Consider the following 18,598-nt stretch of genomic DNA (forward strand, 5'->3'; position numbering starts at 1 on the left):
TTCATTTTTGCAGTGAATGGTGCTCAGATTTATTGTTCAAAATTTTGCTGTTTCCAAAAAGTAAATGAATAAATGATGCGTCACTGCGCTACCAAGACAGACTTAATATCTACAAAACATACTTTTATCCCTCCATGTGCATGAAAGGAACATTATTTTTTGAATTAAAGTTCATTCTAATAAATAATTACATAACCAGAATGAAGCAACTTTTATTTTTTTTTATCTTAAATTGTTTTTGTTTTCATCTGTATGGGTCATGCAAAACATAAGATATACAGGCTTTGTGCAAATGCTTTATAAGAGATTTGGAATCCGATTTCCAATGTTCCTAGTTTGAATACAATGAAGAGTTCATCCTGAGATTTTATCTAAATTTTTAGGACCGCAAGTAGTTATGTCTGTATTTGTTCTGTCATTGTTAATGTATGAATTCACTTTAAGGAAGAAGTATTTTAAAAAAAACAAAAAAAACTTTAAACTTTCTAATTGGGACCACTTTGAGGAGGAATATATTCTTGTTGATTCACCCATGCCTTGAGATTGCAGATATATTGTTTATCTATTGCATTTTATATAGATGTAAATATTTTTATATGTTTGACATGTGTATGTCTATACTGTGGACAAACTGCCTTTTCTTTTTTACTTATAGGTATACTGGAGTGAATGTAACGGCTGGTTTATTCTTCGCACTCTCAGAAATTGTATGTGCAAGCATCATTTGACATGTCCTTTGAACACATCCTCAGAAATTAAAACGATGCTTGTGCAAGTTGCATTACCAGCAAAAAATTGGGGGGGTGGGGGCGGCAGTGTATTCAAGTTGTAATGTGATGTCAGAGTCTTCGTTTACTATCAACATGTGACAGCAAGCCGCTTTTCACATCCTACAGGATCAGTGTGCATGTTTCGATGTTTGATTAATGGTTAGAGGCAGTGAAGCAAATCATCAGCTTAAATACTGACATACAAATGTATTCATGGTGCTTTTCTTCATCCGTTTCTCACATAGTCAATACAAGCATCGCATATTCCCCATCGTAATGATGCAATACATTTTAAAGGTCTCACGTGTTTTTTGCACGTTTGCAACCGCATCAGAATGCTGAGCCACAGTGGAGAAAAAATAAAGGTCTGTTTCATGATTAAAGTGGAAATTTCAACTTTAATGTCATAATTTATTTTGTCATTAAAGTAGAACATCGTATATGTCATCTTAAAACTGACCCAGTTGTTAATTGCTATGTGCTTCTGGGGCTTCCTCCCGCTCTTTCTGTGTAGCAATCACTGAGTGCCGCTGCTGAACACATTAAATTTACGATATTACAGCTCTCTGCACATTTAGACTTTTGATTCATACTTGATATCACTTTCATGATATGTGTTAAACCATGTATGTTAAATTTTACAGATAAATTGTTAACTTCATTTAAATAATTAATACTGTTAATAATTACACATGTGGGGAAGGCACGGTTGCGGAGTGGCAGCAATGCTGCCTTACAATGGGGAGTCACGTTCCTGGTGTTCCCTGCCTGGAGTTTGCATGTTTTCCTGGTGGGTTTCCACATTGTGCTCCAGTTTTCTTCCAAGGACATGCAGGTTTGGGGATCTGTTGATGCTAAAATGACGCTAGTGTATTTGTGTGCTTTTATTCACCTTTCGATGAGCTGATATCCCATCCAGGGATTGTTTCTGCCTCACACCTGAGGCTAACTGGAATGGATATTGTGGCAAGGTGTCTCTGAAATTTACTTGATGTTTCAGGCAATTCACAACACAGCAAAGCCGGATGTTGTTTTCTCACTGTGATGATATCTCGCTCTGCCATCTGGAGGTATCTTCCAGATTTACATAATTTACGTGCTCAAGTATAAACCATACACCGCTTTCGTTAAGTGGGTTTTGTCTAAGCCCTCTCTAGGGGTAAATGGTCTGTTAAATTGTGAATAGGTTTTGATGCCTGCCTTCTCCTCAAGTGTAGTGCAGTACAGTACATCAGTGTTGTATATAGCAGATGGAATATTTTGCCTGTGTTTTACTATTGCTACATATGTTTAGCTAACAGTGTTCCATCTGCCCTCCCCCCACCCCCTCCAGATTTGTAAAAGCTAGTTTTTTTTTTTTTTAACATTGTCCAAGAGTGCATGGTGGCTAGGACTATATTCCCAGTTTTTAGGTTGATGTCAAGAACTTAAATCATTGTTGTTGCATTATTATAAAGACATGTTCCTAGCTGCACCTCAAACAAATGCAAGAATTTATTTAATTCTTTAAGTAACATCAGTGGATACATGCAAAACATTTTTTGTCAAAAAAAAATTACAAATAGATATGGGTGGGGATGGTGGAATTGAGGCTTAAAATAGGAGGAGAGTGGCCTAAAGTTTGTACTAATGATAGTGTTGTATAATGCTGTTCTCCAAGTATTAAGTATATAGACATAATGATGGAAATAGACTTTATATACGTATGATGGCTTGTAAGCTAATGTGTTACTTAAAATATGAATAATTTATATGAGTATCTATTGCCTATGTTTTACTGGTGTTTCTTTCAGCATTTTTGCTTGTAATGAAAAAGCGTGGTGGTGGCATAATTCTGTTGCTTCTAATATTGGAGCATAAAAGCGAGGGATGCACTGATATTACTCTTTGTTACTTGTTATCTGCCTAATACTGCCCCAGTTTTTTATTATTATTATTATTTTTTTTAACCCATTACAAAATGAGTACTGGAGTCCAAGGTCACACAGAAGAAATTTTACAGGACTTGGCATAACATACAGTTACTATGAAGTGACTAAAAATAGCTCAGTTCACAGCTTAAATAGCACAAAGAATACATAAGCAATGCTTTATTATAATACTGTAGTACGGAGTAAATGGAAACTCTTACTGTACCTGGCCTTTATGTATAGTTTATTTTGTGAGTTCTACCCGCTGATATGAGGAATGCGTGAAAGTGTATGTGTGGTAATGGGAGTATTAATGTGTCTGGGCTTTTGGTGCTTCCTTTCAGAATGTCCTCATGCACTAGACCTGCTGTCAAGGTCATTTTGTTAGGGATTCTTAGAATCGGCATATAAAATGGAGAAAAATGAAACCGTAGTCTGGCACAATGAACATGAAAATCATTCTATGTTTAATAGAATCTAATGTGAGGTGTGTTCTTCCTGCTGCACTACTGGAGCTTAGTTACTCTTTTGAAACTCCATTTTTATGAGATGTAATCAGACCTAGAGAATAACAGGGATTTAATGCTGTGTTTGTGTATTCTTCGATGTGATGGACTCAATTAAGATTTTACACTTGAAGTTTTTATGCATGTCTTTAATTTTGCTTGTGTATGCTAGTTTTTGGTTATGTTTTTATAATGTTTCAGTTATTGACAGATTTTTTTTTCCCTCCTTCAGGCCCTAGACAAAGTGACAGAATGGAGCCAGATGCACCTGTTACAGAAATACTTACCACAGATGAGTTGCCAGAATTGCAAAATAAAAACATGCTCACAATTGCCAGTGATCTACCTCTTGATGAAAGCTCTGTTGACAATATAACTGAATCTTCAAAACCAGAAAATGCAGATTCTGATTCTCCCAAAAACCTTTTGGTAGATGATTCTGACATTCTTGGAAACGAGTGCTATGTTGTTTCAAATGTGGATGTTGTGAAAAAGGACATTACAATTCCCCTTGAAAATGCTGGAAGTACTAAGGAAAAAGGAGTGTCTTTAATAGAGAACAGTTCATTGGTTGCGGACCCCATTACTTTTGAGGAGGCACCTTCTGGATCTTCTTTATCTAGTGGTGAGAACCCACAGGGAACAGGACCTTTAGAAGACAAAAATTCTGATTCACAGACTTGCCATGAACTGAGTCCTTTAATTTTACATAACACTGATAGTACCCAGATTATGATTTCTGATATTCAGCAAACATTATCGCAAGAGAAACTGCTGAATGAAATAGAGTCTGAATTACTTTCATGTGATTTTATCACAAAAGGAAGTTTTCCAAATGGGATTAAAAGTGAAGTTATCTTTGACCACTGTGTACAAAGAAAATGTTTGCAGCAAGAAAAAGCAATTGCAAAGTAAGTTGGTCCATATTTCCATTTTGCAGAATTTTTTTTTATTTTATTATAGTGTCTGCAAGGAAATATTTCATAGTTTGATATACACAGTGTTTATATTTACAGTTTGAATCAAATCTTATTATAGTGAAAAAGAATACATGGTAAGGTTATTATTAGAATAGATGTCTCTCTCTTTTTCAGCCCTTTTTTTGTATGTTTTAAATTCCATTGTGGCTACAATCTGCTGAATTCTTTTTGCATTTGTTAATTTGTTGATGTATCATGTTACTGTCCATGGTAAGCACAATGTTCCCTTGTCTAAAGGTATGGCAAGCAGAAATGTGCGCCCTAAATGCCAGTCCACATTTTCTGGAAAAGGCTGTTTTTCTTTCCTCTGTAAAGTTGTATGTGTCAGAATTCCTTGACACTAATTGGTACTGTAACCTCCGAGGTCAAAGGGTGCAATTTCTACTACCCAATTCTCTTATTTCATTTGTACTGTATGTTGATCCAGTTGGTTTCTGGGTATTCTTCTTTCTTTTTGTGTTTCAAAGTTATACGTCTAGTTATTTGGCCAACCTAAACTGGTTTCGTGTTAGTAAATACTGATGTGTGCAAGCATGTTCTATAATGGACTTGTTTTCTCTACCGAACTTATTTGTGTTTTTTGCCAGGATTGCTGTGGTAGGCTCCAGCTCTGTTTTTCTTTCTAATGAATATACAGTTTTAGGAAACCAATACATGTTCTGTCACTGCCAAGGTTTCCCATTTAAATTGTGTCAAGTGGCCACTTCTGTAGTCATATATTTCTACTTAAGAATCATTATGACTTTCTGCTTCATGAAAGTAAAATACTTAAGAAGAAACAAAGATGGAATTGAGACCCACCAATTATAGTGATGTAGTTATCCGCAGTATGAATTGGAGCATTCTTAAAGAATGAGGGTCAGATTTGTCTTCATGCCAGGGATGTACTCTCTTTAACTTATTTGTAAGACTTGAATGACTTCTCCCTTTATGGACTCAAACCAGCATAGTCTTTATTTTACATGTTCCTATAACAGTCACATGTCAAAAGCTCATTTTATATTTATGACTTAACCTGATGCTTAATCTTGGATAGCAAGTATTTTATACTTTTAATGAGATGCTTATGTGGAAGCTGTATAATATTTAAGTTTTTTTGGGCATACAAAACCTCACCAATGGGAAACCGGGAATGTCTTTGTAATTTTAGGCAGTACTATGACCTCTGTCTTCTATTAATGTCAAAGATGTTATTGAGTATTGATCCGTGTATGAAGATTACGCACATATTGCAAAACAGTGTATTCATGCTGTTTTAAGAAAGGCTAAAAACCAAAATGTTGTGAGATTCAACCATTTTAAAACGAGCCCATCTGTTTGCTTCACTTTGCCACTTGTCTTCCTTAGATCATCTTCCTCAGTGGCACCCTTCTGGGCCAGGGTTCATCTCAAAAAGTCCTCACCAAGCACCATTATTGACATTGTGACTAGTGTTGAACAGCAAAATTTGTCAATGCATTGCTGGTGATTGTTTGCTGAGTATTTTCCTGGCAACTCGCCTTGTACTTGGCTTAGGTGAACTTTTCCCCCTAAGCTCCAAGATGCTTTGCGAGGCCTGCTTGACATTATAGAGCTGTAGCAGCAATGCACAGAACTTTCATACAGGCCTATTGTACCCCCCAAAGGAAAATATTGCAGATTGGAGAGTACTGATCAGGTCACATTAGTTGAGTGTTTATTAAGCACTGGGTTGGTCTCGTTTTTCTGTCATTGGTTTTTGTGTGGTCCACAAAAGCGATCAACAGTCATGTGCAATATGTTAACTGGTTTTTAAGTGAGCTTGTTTCATGAAGGTGGACAACCAAACCCCCACCCCCCCAATTGCACTCGTGTCACCAATGGACCACTCCATCAGTTGCATTTGTTTCAAAAATGGGGCGGTTTGCCATACCTGCTTGTGAGTCATTAATGAATTTAAAAACACAAAACTGGACCATAGGACTATAAAGAGTTGTAATTAAAAATATCTTCTTTCCAATTTACTTTTGCATATGTCAGATGCAGAAGGCACATTTTCTCAAACTGAAACCTTTGCTTTTTCAAAGTGGGTTTATTTGATAAGTATTAAGTTGTAACCCCCCCACCTCCCTTCTCCACCCACCTCCATTATGAAACACAAGAACAGGCTAGTTAAGGGGTTTTTTTTTTTTTTTGTTTTTTTTTTTTAAATTGATAAAAAATTTACTTTAAAATGCGGTTTCATATGGCGACTGAACATATACTATGATTGTGAAAAAATAACTTTTAATCCTAACAATAGGGATCTCCGAGTATACAAACTAGAGATTTACAGTAGAATTTTCTGAATGGTCTACTTGAATTGTTACATTGATATTTGAACATCACGTATGTAATTACATTAAGGTAGGTCTAGATAACTCAGTATGAGTTAGTTTGTACTGCCGGTCAGAAGTTTTAGAACATCTTGGTTTTTCCAGTTTTTCTTCATATATATTAGTTGAAATACAGTGAATGACCTAACTGGTGAAAAGGTAAGCAGTAAACTGCCAGAGGTTTAAATGTAAAGTTTAGGTTAGCAAAAACTGTGGGGGGAGTAAAAATGGAAATACCAGAATATTACAAATGGACCTTCTTCAAGGAACAACTAATAGGTTACAACCTGCAGATATTCTGCAGCAATTAAAATAAATTAAGGCTTGCAAGGTGAAGCAATCCGTTTGCACAGGTGTCCCAACATCGGTGGATTACTTAAAAACCATCTGTCTTAAAGCAGAGTTGGAGTAGACTGTTACTACATCTTATGAAGTACTACTTGGACAATATTCCAGTAATAATGGCAAGAAAACGGCAATTGACAAATGAAATGAGACAGAACATTATTATCTTTAGAAGTGTAGGCCTTTCATTTGGAGGAATTGCCAAAAAAAGTCTAAAGTGTCAGTGAATATGGTGCCCTACACAACCAAAAGGCAATTGGAAACTGGAAGAGACTCTGACACAAAGAGATCCGGCAGACCCAAAGTCACAAACCAATCAGAAGACAAGTTTCTGAGTGCCACAGCTCACGTGATAGGCGCTACACAGCACAACAGCTTCAAGCACAGCTTAACAGTGATTGAAAAATGCACATCTCAGTTTCTACTGTGAAGAGGAGACTTTGTGCTACAGGTTTGACAGGGAGAGTGGCAGTAAAAAAGCCATTCCTTGAAGGACAAAATAGGGCCTTGAAATACTGGCTATGAATTACTGCAGACTGGACAAAGTCTACTGCTTACCTTTGCACCATTTTAGTTCATTTGCTGCACTTCAGCTGATTAAATTTGAAGAAAAACTAGAAAAACTGACATATTCTAAAACTTTGACCTGTAGTGTATGTATTGAGACTAACTTATAGCAGCATCAAAAACTTACAAGAATACAATAGCATGAAGGAGGCAGTTAGAGGCACCTACTCAAAAAAACCTTGTTTTTTCCCCTTACAAGGTTGGGCTCTAATCTGCAAGACATTAACGTGATGTTGCACATATAAGCTAGATGAAGAACTCGTATGTTGTTATTTTTATGGTTTGTTTTGATAATGTTCACAGTGATGAATACTGACATGTTGGAGATGTTGTTCTAGAACTGTTTAAGTACTGTTACCAGAAAACATATTTTTGGGGGGGGGGGGGGGGGGGGGGTGGGGGGATTTAGTAAAGTCTGTGATGAAATGGAGAAATTAACTACATTGCTTCATGCTGCTGTAAACACATTGCTTTGAAAATGTTTTGTGAAAAGTTCTCCTGTGTTCTCTGAGAATATGAAGTTCATGGGCCATTAATTGGGCCTATAAAAATAAACATAGGTCAAATGAAAATTTGTTTTATAGAATTACAAAATAATTGTGAACTTTTGAATTTGAGGGGAACTGCTCTTTTAATAATTTCAAATAGGGATATGTATGCCATGAAATGAACAGATGAAGGTAATTTAATGTGGTTATTCCTGTGTTGTTGAACCGTTACATGGTGTCCGCTTGCCTTAACTTTAACATGCTTTTTACATTGAGTATGTAACCTCTTACACAGTAAATGCCTCAAACTGTATTTGAATGGTGTTGATCGATCTGCTTTTTAATGTTCCTTATTTTGTCACAGCTTTTTAAAAACTGGTTTCATTTCTAGTTACAGAATTATTTCAAACAGATGTTTAAAAGATTATCTTGTATTTTGTTCAGCATAAACTGTTGTTCATTTGGACATGGAAAAAAGCTAACTGTTTAAATGATTCTGTATATGGATTAACTTCTTAATGTATTTGTTCTTAGAGTGTGTAGTATGGAGAATGTTTTGGCCATACTGTATGTTGTCAGGGCTGTGGAGTCGGTCTGAAGCCATTATTGGGTTACTGGAGTTGGAGTTGGAGTCAGTGTCAGTAAAAATGTGCTGACTTCAACTCTGACTAAATATAAATTGTAATAAGATGTGTTAAAATTTAAAATTTCAGAATTGCTGATTTAATTAAACTTTTTTTTTCTTACAGACGTTTGATAAACATATACCTTCTTTTTTAATTTTGTACATTAGTGTTATGTTTAATGCTACTTAGTTTTTGTAAGCCACAGTTGCATTGCTACAGCCTTTAATTTAAACCCAAACTTTAACAGGTTAGGGAGTTAAAAAGTAGCCTGATGATTCCTCCTGGCAGTGATGAAATACCTTGTTATTTTGTATGTTGTATGCTTTCAATCAACATAATCAATAGATTAGTTAGTCAACTTATGAAGTCAGAGTCACATCTGGAGTTGGTGGTACCATAAATTGAGGATTCAGAGTTGGTGTCAAAGGTTTTGGGTACAAACTCCACTGCCCTGTATATTGTAAGACTTTAGAAATTATGCTAAAAAAAAAGATATTTATATTTATATATATATATATATATATAATATATAATATATAATATATATATATATATATATATATATAATATATAATATATAATATATGACCCTGCTGTGCATGCTTTTTTGCATCTAGCACTATGTGTTTATCCACTTTTACTACATGTAACATTTGACTTAAATTTTACAGTTGAGCATTGGTGATCTGAGAATAATTAAATTTACCTTAATGTTTCCATAAATGTCAAGTGTTCTACCAAACGTGTAGCAGAATGTTTCTTTTTCCTGCATTGATTGCAAGTTTGAGGACAGCTTTGTTTACTTCTAAACTTGAAAATAATAGTTGGCCTTGTAATGGCCCTTTTCCTCCCTCATTTAGTCTCCTATTTGTTTTTGTTTTTAATCAGACTCTTTATTAGACCATGTTACTTTTTTTTGCACAAGAAGTTGTTACTCAGTACTCGCATGATTAGAGCTTAATGTTTTTCTTTTTCCCCTAATGTGGGTACAGGTTAATAGAAGAAAACAAGAAACATCAAGAGCTTATTTTGGCAATCTGTTCTGAGAAGGACACCATGAAAGAAAAATTGAAAAGCTACACCGAGACAGAAAAACAGTATATTGTTTCCATTAAAAAGGTGATTTATTTTTACTTAAACTATGTAAAAATGCAATTGGCCAAATTCAAGATTTTTATACGTTATACAGTACATATTTTCGCAGTGTTGGAATTTGTTTGCTTAGAAGTAAAAGCTTCTGTAACGTACACTTTATTTGGTTAACACAATATATTTTATTTGGCTAATATATATTGTTTACTTATTGTTAATTATTACTTTACAATTTCTAATAGTTCCAGAAACTCCTGGTAGTGCACACTTTTACTGTACTACAATTTGTACCTTAAAATGCTTGTGATACATTTAAAATGAAATTAAAATCTTAATTTAAACTTCCAGTCATCCACCCACTTCCTGGTCTTTAATTCTGGAAATGGGTATGGGGTGCCATAGTTTTTATTTTTATTTTTTTTATAAATCTCCAAGGAATTAAAAATGTTTGTATTTGTCTATATTATGTAAAGCCTAAATAAAACAGTAACATGTAAAACTTGAGAACATATTCAAAAAGTTATTTTTTTTCTTATATGGCTAACAGATTTTGATAGAAGAATCTTCCGAATTTTGTCACTTAATGTACAAATCACACATTTAGTGATGACACATATACACACGTTTGAATGGTATGGCAGTGAATAAGATGCATTCTTCAGCTGCAAGTACTGTTACGGTCTGTCCAATTCAATGCCTAATTCAGTGTCATGGTCATAAATGACCAGACTTTGTTGTTGTTTCTGTGAAGCGCCATGAAAACAAGAGAAACAAAGGCTGTTTTTATAGGAATTCTGAAATATTGGATTAATTCTCAATTGATACCCTTGATTTTACAAAGTGTGAACCACTAGGGGGGCATATAGCTCCCCAAACCTCGGACACAACAGACGCAGAGGCCAAGTGTTACACATAACACGCCTTAACAGACATAACATAACAGACTGCTGTTACTGTCCTGCTCCACTGACAGACTGAGGAAATCGTACCTCCCCCAAACTATGCAATTCTTCAATTCCACCCGGGGGGGTAAACGTTAACATTATATAAAGTTATTGTTTGTTTTTACCTGCATTATTATCAATCTTTAATTTTATATTGTTTTTTTGTATCAGTAAGGTGCTGCTGGAGTATGTGAATTTCCCCTTGGGATTAATAAAGTATCTGTCTATCTGTCTATCTATCTATCTGTCTATCTTTCTTTCTTTAGCTGTGGGAAACGCTTTTCTTTTGCTCCACACACAGTACAAGCACCAAATAGTACCAATATACTATCCCTTTCTTCTTACTCTTTGCCTCCACTCCTCCTCCAGGAGGATTTGTCCACCTCTTTCTGACTCTGGCTCCTCGAGTTGTGGCACCTGGGCCCTTTTATAGAGCACCCAGAAGTGCTCCAGGTGTTCCATGATCTCCTTCCGGCTGCACTTCCGAGTGTGGCGGTAGCTCTGCAGAGGAGGACTCCACTGTTCTCCATGCATTCCCTGGTGGTGGCACTTTTGCACACCAGGGGGGCTGCCCTCTGTCATCCTGGGGGAGGTATTTCCCCGTGCAAGCTCCTCCTGGTCCTTCTGTTATGGAGGCAACCCAGCCGGGTAAGAATCCTGGCTGTCTGCAACAAAAGGTAGTCCTAAAGAAGGTAGGAGTGATTTAGTAATTTCAAGCTTTGGTAAAGAGTTTGTGACATTTTGTCTATTAAATATTACTCTTCAGTGTTATTATCCAGCTAATGTTTCCTCCATGTATTGATGTCAAAAGAAAGCTTTAAGTAGCAAATGTCATGATAAACTAAGATCAAAAGGGTGTTGTTACAAAACCAGTTTTAAACAGTTTTGTACAATTTTTTACTATTGATTTTTAAGTTTTTATTTTTTCATTTACTGAATAGAAAATGTCAGTAAATAAATTTTGGTTATACCCACACAATTGTAAGCCATAAAAGGTCTTCAATGCAGGAATCCCCCCCACAGTACAAACCCCCGCCACCGCCTGTTACACTGGTGAAAATCCACCTCCTCTGACATAAATGTGACTTTGTTTTTAATCAACTAAAGAAATTTACTGAAAAAATAATGTTATCAGCAGTCTGTGTTGCAGTTCTTTCCTTCATTTTTTTGTTCCACTCTCATTCTTTATCTTTGTATCAAAGTTCATTGTTTGTTTACAAATTTAGTTAACAAGAATGTGTTGGAGTTTTAATTCATTTCAGCTGTTGCACTAGTTAAATATTCCACTGTCATAGTTGAATTGTGGATGTATTCATTGAAAAGAAGCATCATATTTGTTCATTGTTTATATTATTAGATCGGTTTTCATCTGGGCTCGGCCATGGCCCACCTGCAATGCTGCCACGTGGTGGGTGAAATGCTTTGCTCGTGTACAATTTATTAACAAAGCAGGAGTCCAATTGATTTGAGCACTCTCTCTTATTTGTAATGAACCGAACAGACTAATGTTTTATCAGCATGTTGGGAAACCATTACCATTATAAATATTTGTTATACTAGGGGGCTTCGCCCCCTGCTCACTTCGCCCGCCAACCCCCATGTTTGGTTTTCCGGATACACACTTTTAAGATTTTTTTTTTCTTTGAATTGTTGCTATTTCATTAGTTTCACTTTTATTTCAGAACTTCTGTAAAAACAATATTTGTAATCTTGCGAGTCCCAATATGCTGAATCTTTTTAATGAGGTCAGGACAGGTTTCTCTGTTTGGAATTTCAGCACAGACAAAACGATCTACATCATCAGCAGTTAATAATTTTTTTTACGAAGTAAAAAAGTAAGTAGAGTTCTGCATTGGACTCCTGTCTGTAAAGTCGTGCTATTTTCCTCTCACAGTTCCAAAGGTACATGGGGTTACCAAGGTGATACCCCAGCTTTTGTGTAGGTTTTTGTACAAGGGCTAGACAGAACGTTTTTGACTCCTGGGGTAAATGTAGCTTTTTAAATAAGCAGACAGATAAATATATATACACTAACAAAGTAACCAATAAATGCATGTGCGGTAAACTCCGTTTTTGAAATTCTCAAGATTCTTTATTTGTCACATGCATAGTTATACAGGACAACACGCAGTGAAATGCATCCTGATCTGCTTATCAAAAACTGTGCAAAGTTAGAAGAATATCAGTTAAATTAACAAAAAGTCATAGATTGAAAGATAACAGTATAGTAGAACATAATAAATAAGTAAAATTATGTGAATAACGTAGAATTACAGTAAGTGTTAAGGTGCAATAGTGTAGTAATTATTGTGCAAAACCGAAGTTAGACTGGTGCATAGTTAAATGAGGCAGTTTGTTTGTTTGCGCTACTGCGATCTTTACTTTCTTTTTTTATATTTTCTAATTTTCCTACTTTCATATCCTTTAACTTTCTCCACATGTGTATAGCGCCGTTTTTTTTTTTTTGTTTTTTTTGAGCCTTTCTAATTTCACTGGTTTCATAGTCTCTAACCTGCTCTGCATGTGTTTAGCGTCAACGTTTGTAAACGTCTTTATGAAGTTCTAGTTTGTCATTTTACTCATTGTCTTTTAATTCTGAGCCGTACAATACAATACATAGAACAGAATAAATCCTCAATACAATATAAAAATACAAATTCTAGAAGTACGGAGTACAATTTCACATTAGATGATATCACATAATATGATTTGGATTTTTTTTTTAAGTCCTGGAGACCTCATTCATCAAGCTGCCTCCCCCATTTTGCCATTCAACATCTGAAATAGCGCTAATCCGATGAAAGAACCCCTCATTCCCACGTCCCCATTCATCAGGGATGACTTTACCTTAGGCAGACAATCTACAATTTAAAGAGATTGTTATTTTCTTGTGAATTGTTACATATGCATTATTTTCACTTTTACTTTAAAACCTTTTGTAAAAACAATACTTGTTTCTTTATTTCCTGCCCCACGCGTGTTTACATCTTTCTTCCCAGACGTATAATACTGCTCGTGTTGTGAAGGGTGTTGCAGCTGAACGTACGCTAAGGATATGCCTTTGGATCATTTGCTGTCTTTTTGCTGCTTGTTAGCTGCCTCTTCTGCCTGTCACATGTCATTGTTTTAAGAGCTCCGAGCACATGATGCTTGCCTGCCAAAAGCAATCCAACAACTGCTAGATTAGAGGTCTGTTGACTTGTTTTAAATGATGGCTCACTGCCTGGTCTCACGTGACTTTGTAAAAGCAATACCTGTCTTTTATTTCTGGCCCCGGGCGTGTTTGAATTCTTTCTTGCAGAATGTATAACGCTGCTCGCGTTCATTTGGGGTAGCTGCCATCGCGCTACCCTTCGATCTTTTTAAAGCCTGTACAGCCGCTGTCCTTTTTGCTATGGCCCTGGGGCAATCTCTTGACACCAAGTCTCATGTTTATGGCCCCTGCGAGACACACCGTGGCAAGTCTCCTTGGTCTCGCGGGTCTTTTAAATGTCTTTTGAGATTATCACGTATCGTAGCCTTGCATTTGCTTTCCATTCCAGGATTTCCTTTTATATATAGAGAGACAGTAATCAGGTCTTATTTGATAAATATGATGACTAAATACCAAAAAAAATTTATATACCTTATTTTCATATGGAGCCAATCAAAGTAAAAAATATGGAATGCTTTTGGCAGTAAACAGTATTTCTTCCCTATAAGAGAGTTTATATACTTTAACATTATCTTATTCATATATTGCAGTGTGCTTAATGCCTTACAGATTTTCAGCCAGTTAGCTGTTGTGTGTATTGTTTTACAGTCAAAATATAGAACAGCCCCTTTCGTTAGAAAATAAGCTAGCAGAAGTGTGAATGGTGGAGCTGCAAGTGCATAATATGAAACTGAACCTCCCCACTTTTTTATAACTGAACTTTTCCATGAACTTCATACATCCTGTTTCTGTCTTTATGATCCTCTTTGCTCCTTTCATGAACTATCAATTATAGGTATCTATATGTGAGGCATCTACCTACAAAGGGAGATACCATACACACACCCTAAGGTAAAGTAACATGAAGCCTGCAGCAGGAATAAAGATGAAATGTTTGATTATTGCTAAGAACCTAATAAGGATTTTTTTTTTTTGGCTACATGTTGCACATAACTTGAATAAAATGTAGTCAGGAATTATATGTTAAACAGAAACGTAAACCATAAACATAACAAAGAAAAAGATTGGTACTTTGTACATAACTTCTTAAAAACAACTGCAAATATACTTTATTTCAATACTTGGGAGTTATGTACAGTAATCCCTCCTCCATCGCGGGGGTTGCGTTCCAGAGCCACCCGCGAAATAAGAAAATCCGCGAAGTAGAAACCATATGTTTATATGGTTATTTTTATATTGTCATGCTTGGGTCACTGATTTGCGCAGAAACACAGGAGGTTGTAGAGAGACAGGAACGTTATTCAAACACTGCAAACAAACATTTGTCTCTTTTTCAAAAGTTTAAACTGTGTTCCATGACAAGACAGAGATGACAGTTCCGTCTCACAATTAATGCAAACTATATCTTCCTCTTCAAAGGAGTGCGCATCAGGAGCAGATCATGTCAGAGAGATAGAGAAAAGCAAACAAATCAATAGGGCTGTTTGGCTTTTAAGTATGCGAAGCACCGCGACACAAAGCTGTTGAAGGCGGCAGCTCACACCCCCTCCGTCCAGGAGCAGAGAGAGAGAGAGAGAGAGAGATATAGAGAGAGACAGAGAAAAACAAACAAGCAAAAATCAATACGTGCCCTTCGAGCTTTTAAGTATGCGAAGCACCGTGCAGCATGTCGCTTCAGGAAGCAGCTGCACAGAAGGTAGCAAAGTGAAGATAATCTTTCAGCATTTTTAGACGAGCGTCCGTATCGTCTAGGTGTGCGAATAGCCCCCCTGCTCAATCCCCCTAGATCAGGATCAGAGAAAGTCCGCGCAAGAGAGAGAGAGAGAAAAGTAAGCTGGGTAGCTTCTCAGCCATCTGCCAATAGCGTCCCTTGTATGAAATCAACTGGGCAAACCAACTGAGGAAGCATGTACCAGAAATTAAAAGACCCATTGTCCGCAGAAAAACGCGAACCAGCAAAAAATCCGCGATATATATTTAAATATGCTTACATATAAAATCCACGATGGAGTGAAGCCGCGAAAGGCGAAGCGCGATATAGCAAGGGATTACTGTACTTCAGTTTACAGGACTGTAGATTTTAAATGATCGGGGTCTCATTTAGAAGACTCTGCACCTAGTAAGAATACAATTTGCTTTTCTAAATTAGATTTTTGTGATAAGTGATGTTCAACGAATTGTTCATCCCCACCTGACACTGTCTATGAATAATTAGTGGAAGGCCATTAGTCCAACAACTTTGACACAGTCCAGTCCTAATAACCACCATAAACTAAAAAAAAAATTGGTGAACTTGCCACAAAGCCAACATTGAAAGTGGTCTTTATACAAATCTCTATATTTAGAAGCATATCAAAAAAGGTGGTGTATCCACGGCATGACTTTTCAAATGCAAAATAGTGATTTGTAGAAACTTTTTCCTTTGTATTTTCCTGTGAACACTGAATAAAATTATGACGAAAAATATGTACTGTATATCAGCCCTTTCTTGAATTTAAACCTTAATAAAATAATTTTTGTTATAAAAGAAACTTCTATTGATAGGTATAGCTGATTATACTAGAGGCCTCAGTGTGACAAATTCAGACAATTTGTGTAACTGTAGAGGTGCATTAATTTAAAAAAATTATAGTTCCTAAAACTTGTTTTTTATAAAGGAAAAACAGACTTCTATTCTGCAAAGTCTTGCTATTTTAGTTTGAGAATGAATGTATAATAAAGTATCTTGCCATGTATCTGCTTTTTGAATAGGCATGCAAACTGCTCTTTATTTGCACATATAAATATGCACCCATAAAATCATGTTAATATTTCTCATGAAAACCGCAGTTACAATGAACGTTGTAGTGACACTAGTTTTCATTAAAATTACTGCTTATTCAAGTCATACCTGTTCTCATAACATTGCATATGTGATTGTTTTTTTAATGAAATTAAAAGTGAAAATCCATTCACATGCAAACATATAGATTATTTACTGAATACTAATTATTAGTAAAGCAAAACAAGTTGTATAGTTTTATATTCCTGTACTGTTTATATAAATCTAATTCCTACTTCAGGATTAATGCTTTAGGTTTCAAAAATAAGTTACTACCTTTATTTAAAGTTAGGCCATTTGGAGGTAGCAATTTAATTGTGCCTCAGGTTAACATTTAGAAAGTTGCTTTAGTTACCACGGCAGAAATATTGAGATTTACTGTATATATTTATTGTTTTTACTCATGTGCTACTTGTTTGGTTTGTTACATGTGTATTTTCATCTGCAGCTTGAAGAAAGAATAGAAGAACTTTCAAAAGATCTTGCGTCCTCAAAAGACAAAATGATCTCTCAAGATGCTGCTGCCAAGAATGCAATTCAGCAATTACAAAGAGAAATGGCCTTTAGACTTGACCAAGTAAGTGCAAGTTTGGTAAGACAGTTTAAGAGTCTTGAGGAAAGACTGAAAAATGTAAATGTAATTTTAATTCTGGAAACTGGACTTTTTTTGTAGATCGTGGGTATCCTAACAAATTCTATATTCTGCCACTGTCACTTTTTTGTTTTAAAAACGTGATTTTTTTTTTTTTTTCTGATGGTCTTTTAAAGCACAAAACTACATCATGAGTTGAATTAATACCATTCCTTTTATTTATAATGTTGGACAAAGTTAAATGCATTTTCATTTCAATCTCTAGTATCTTATATTCTACTTGGACATAAAGGTGGATGCAGGGCCGGCACAAACTAATGCAAACATTAGTGATTACATACACATCCAATTCCTTGTTTATATACTATCTTTAAAAAAACGTGACAAACATTTGGATTTTAAAAGATTCCAATTTAGCATAATTCAATTTGGAATACCTCACCTCATTGCAAGCGTCCAAGAATCAAAATGTGCAACTGCATTTCAAAGTTATATGTCAGTACTTGCCATTGGCATTCATTTACCTGTTTTTTTTTTTAATATGGTATTGTATTTACTGCTTATGTCACTTTATAAAATTTAATTTGTGGAATCTAAAAGGTGCCAGTTAATAGTGTATGTGTACTTTTCTACTTTTATTTCTATTTATTGATCACTCCTATCATTTTATTTAATGTGGATTCGTTCCCTGGACACACTTACTTTTACAACGTGGGTGTGGATTTTTACACGCTGAGACTCTTGTGAATTTTCCCTTGGGATTAATAAAGTATCCATCCATCCATCCATCCATCCCTCCATCCCAATGGTAGGAGGGAATGCTACAGTGACACCAGAAATTGTTAACAATTGTTTTATCGTATGCCCTGCTGTGATATGATGTGGATGATAATTTGCCATCTCGAATCTTCCATTATATGAGCATTGGAGATGCATGCTGTCTAGCATTTCAGTTTCTAGTCGCGCAGTGTCTTCCATGATTGTTGTAGCTGCTCTTCAGGGTGGTGGGGAGAATCTGCTAGGCTTCTGCCCTGGTTCCTTTCTATGTAACTCATCCATTGTGGCTTCGCTGCTGACTCAGCTGCTTCACTGACCTCACCTGCATAGTTTTGTCATTGATTCTATTACAGTATTTATTTATTGTCCAATGTCTGGAGGACTTTACTGTATTTGGATTTAGTGTATTGCCTCATGTTTAATTAGTACAGTATATGGCCTCGGTTGTCGTTGGCCTTGGTTTCGGGTAGCGCGGGTCATATTAAAGATATTCTAGTTTTCCAGTATCTTCAAAAATTACTTGAATTTGCATACCTGAGCTGGGAAGTATATTCAGCCGTAGACCTCTCATAATGAATCACAAACAATGTTCGGGCTAACTTGTCAAAAGTAATGTACTGTACGTCATGTAGGCCGATTTACTCTTTTTAAAGTAACGTAACATAGTACTTGCCTGCATTACTTTAAGAACAT

At 35.8% G+C, this 18,598-nt stretch overlaps 1 protein-coding gene across 1 annotated transcript in view; it reads left to right on the forward strand.

Annotated features, from left to right (window-relative positions):
* Nucleotides 1-18,598, forward strand: part of ccdc186 (coiled-coil domain-containing protein 186) — a 96,266-nt gene that overhangs the window by 25,135 nt on the left and 52,533 nt on the right. Inside the window, exons 2-4 of the mRNA XM_051922449.1 lie at nt 3,419-4,097; nt 9,518-9,644; nt 16,985-17,113. Of these exons, the coding sequence (XP_051778409.1) occupies nt 3,439-4,097; nt 9,518-9,644; nt 16,985-17,113 (915 nt within the window). The 5' untranslated portion in view covers nt 3,419-3,438. The remainder of the gene's footprint in view (nt 1-3,418; nt 4,098-9,517; nt 9,645-16,984; nt 17,114-18,598) is intronic.

This window comes from Erpetoichthys calabaricus, chromosome 2, assembly GCF_900747795.2.
Source record: "Erpetoichthys calabaricus chromosome 2, fErpCal1.3, whole genome shotgun sequence".
Classification (NCBI taxonomy): domain Eukaryota; kingdom Metazoa; phylum Chordata; class Cladistia; order Polypteriformes; family Polypteridae; genus Erpetoichthys; species Erpetoichthys calabaricus.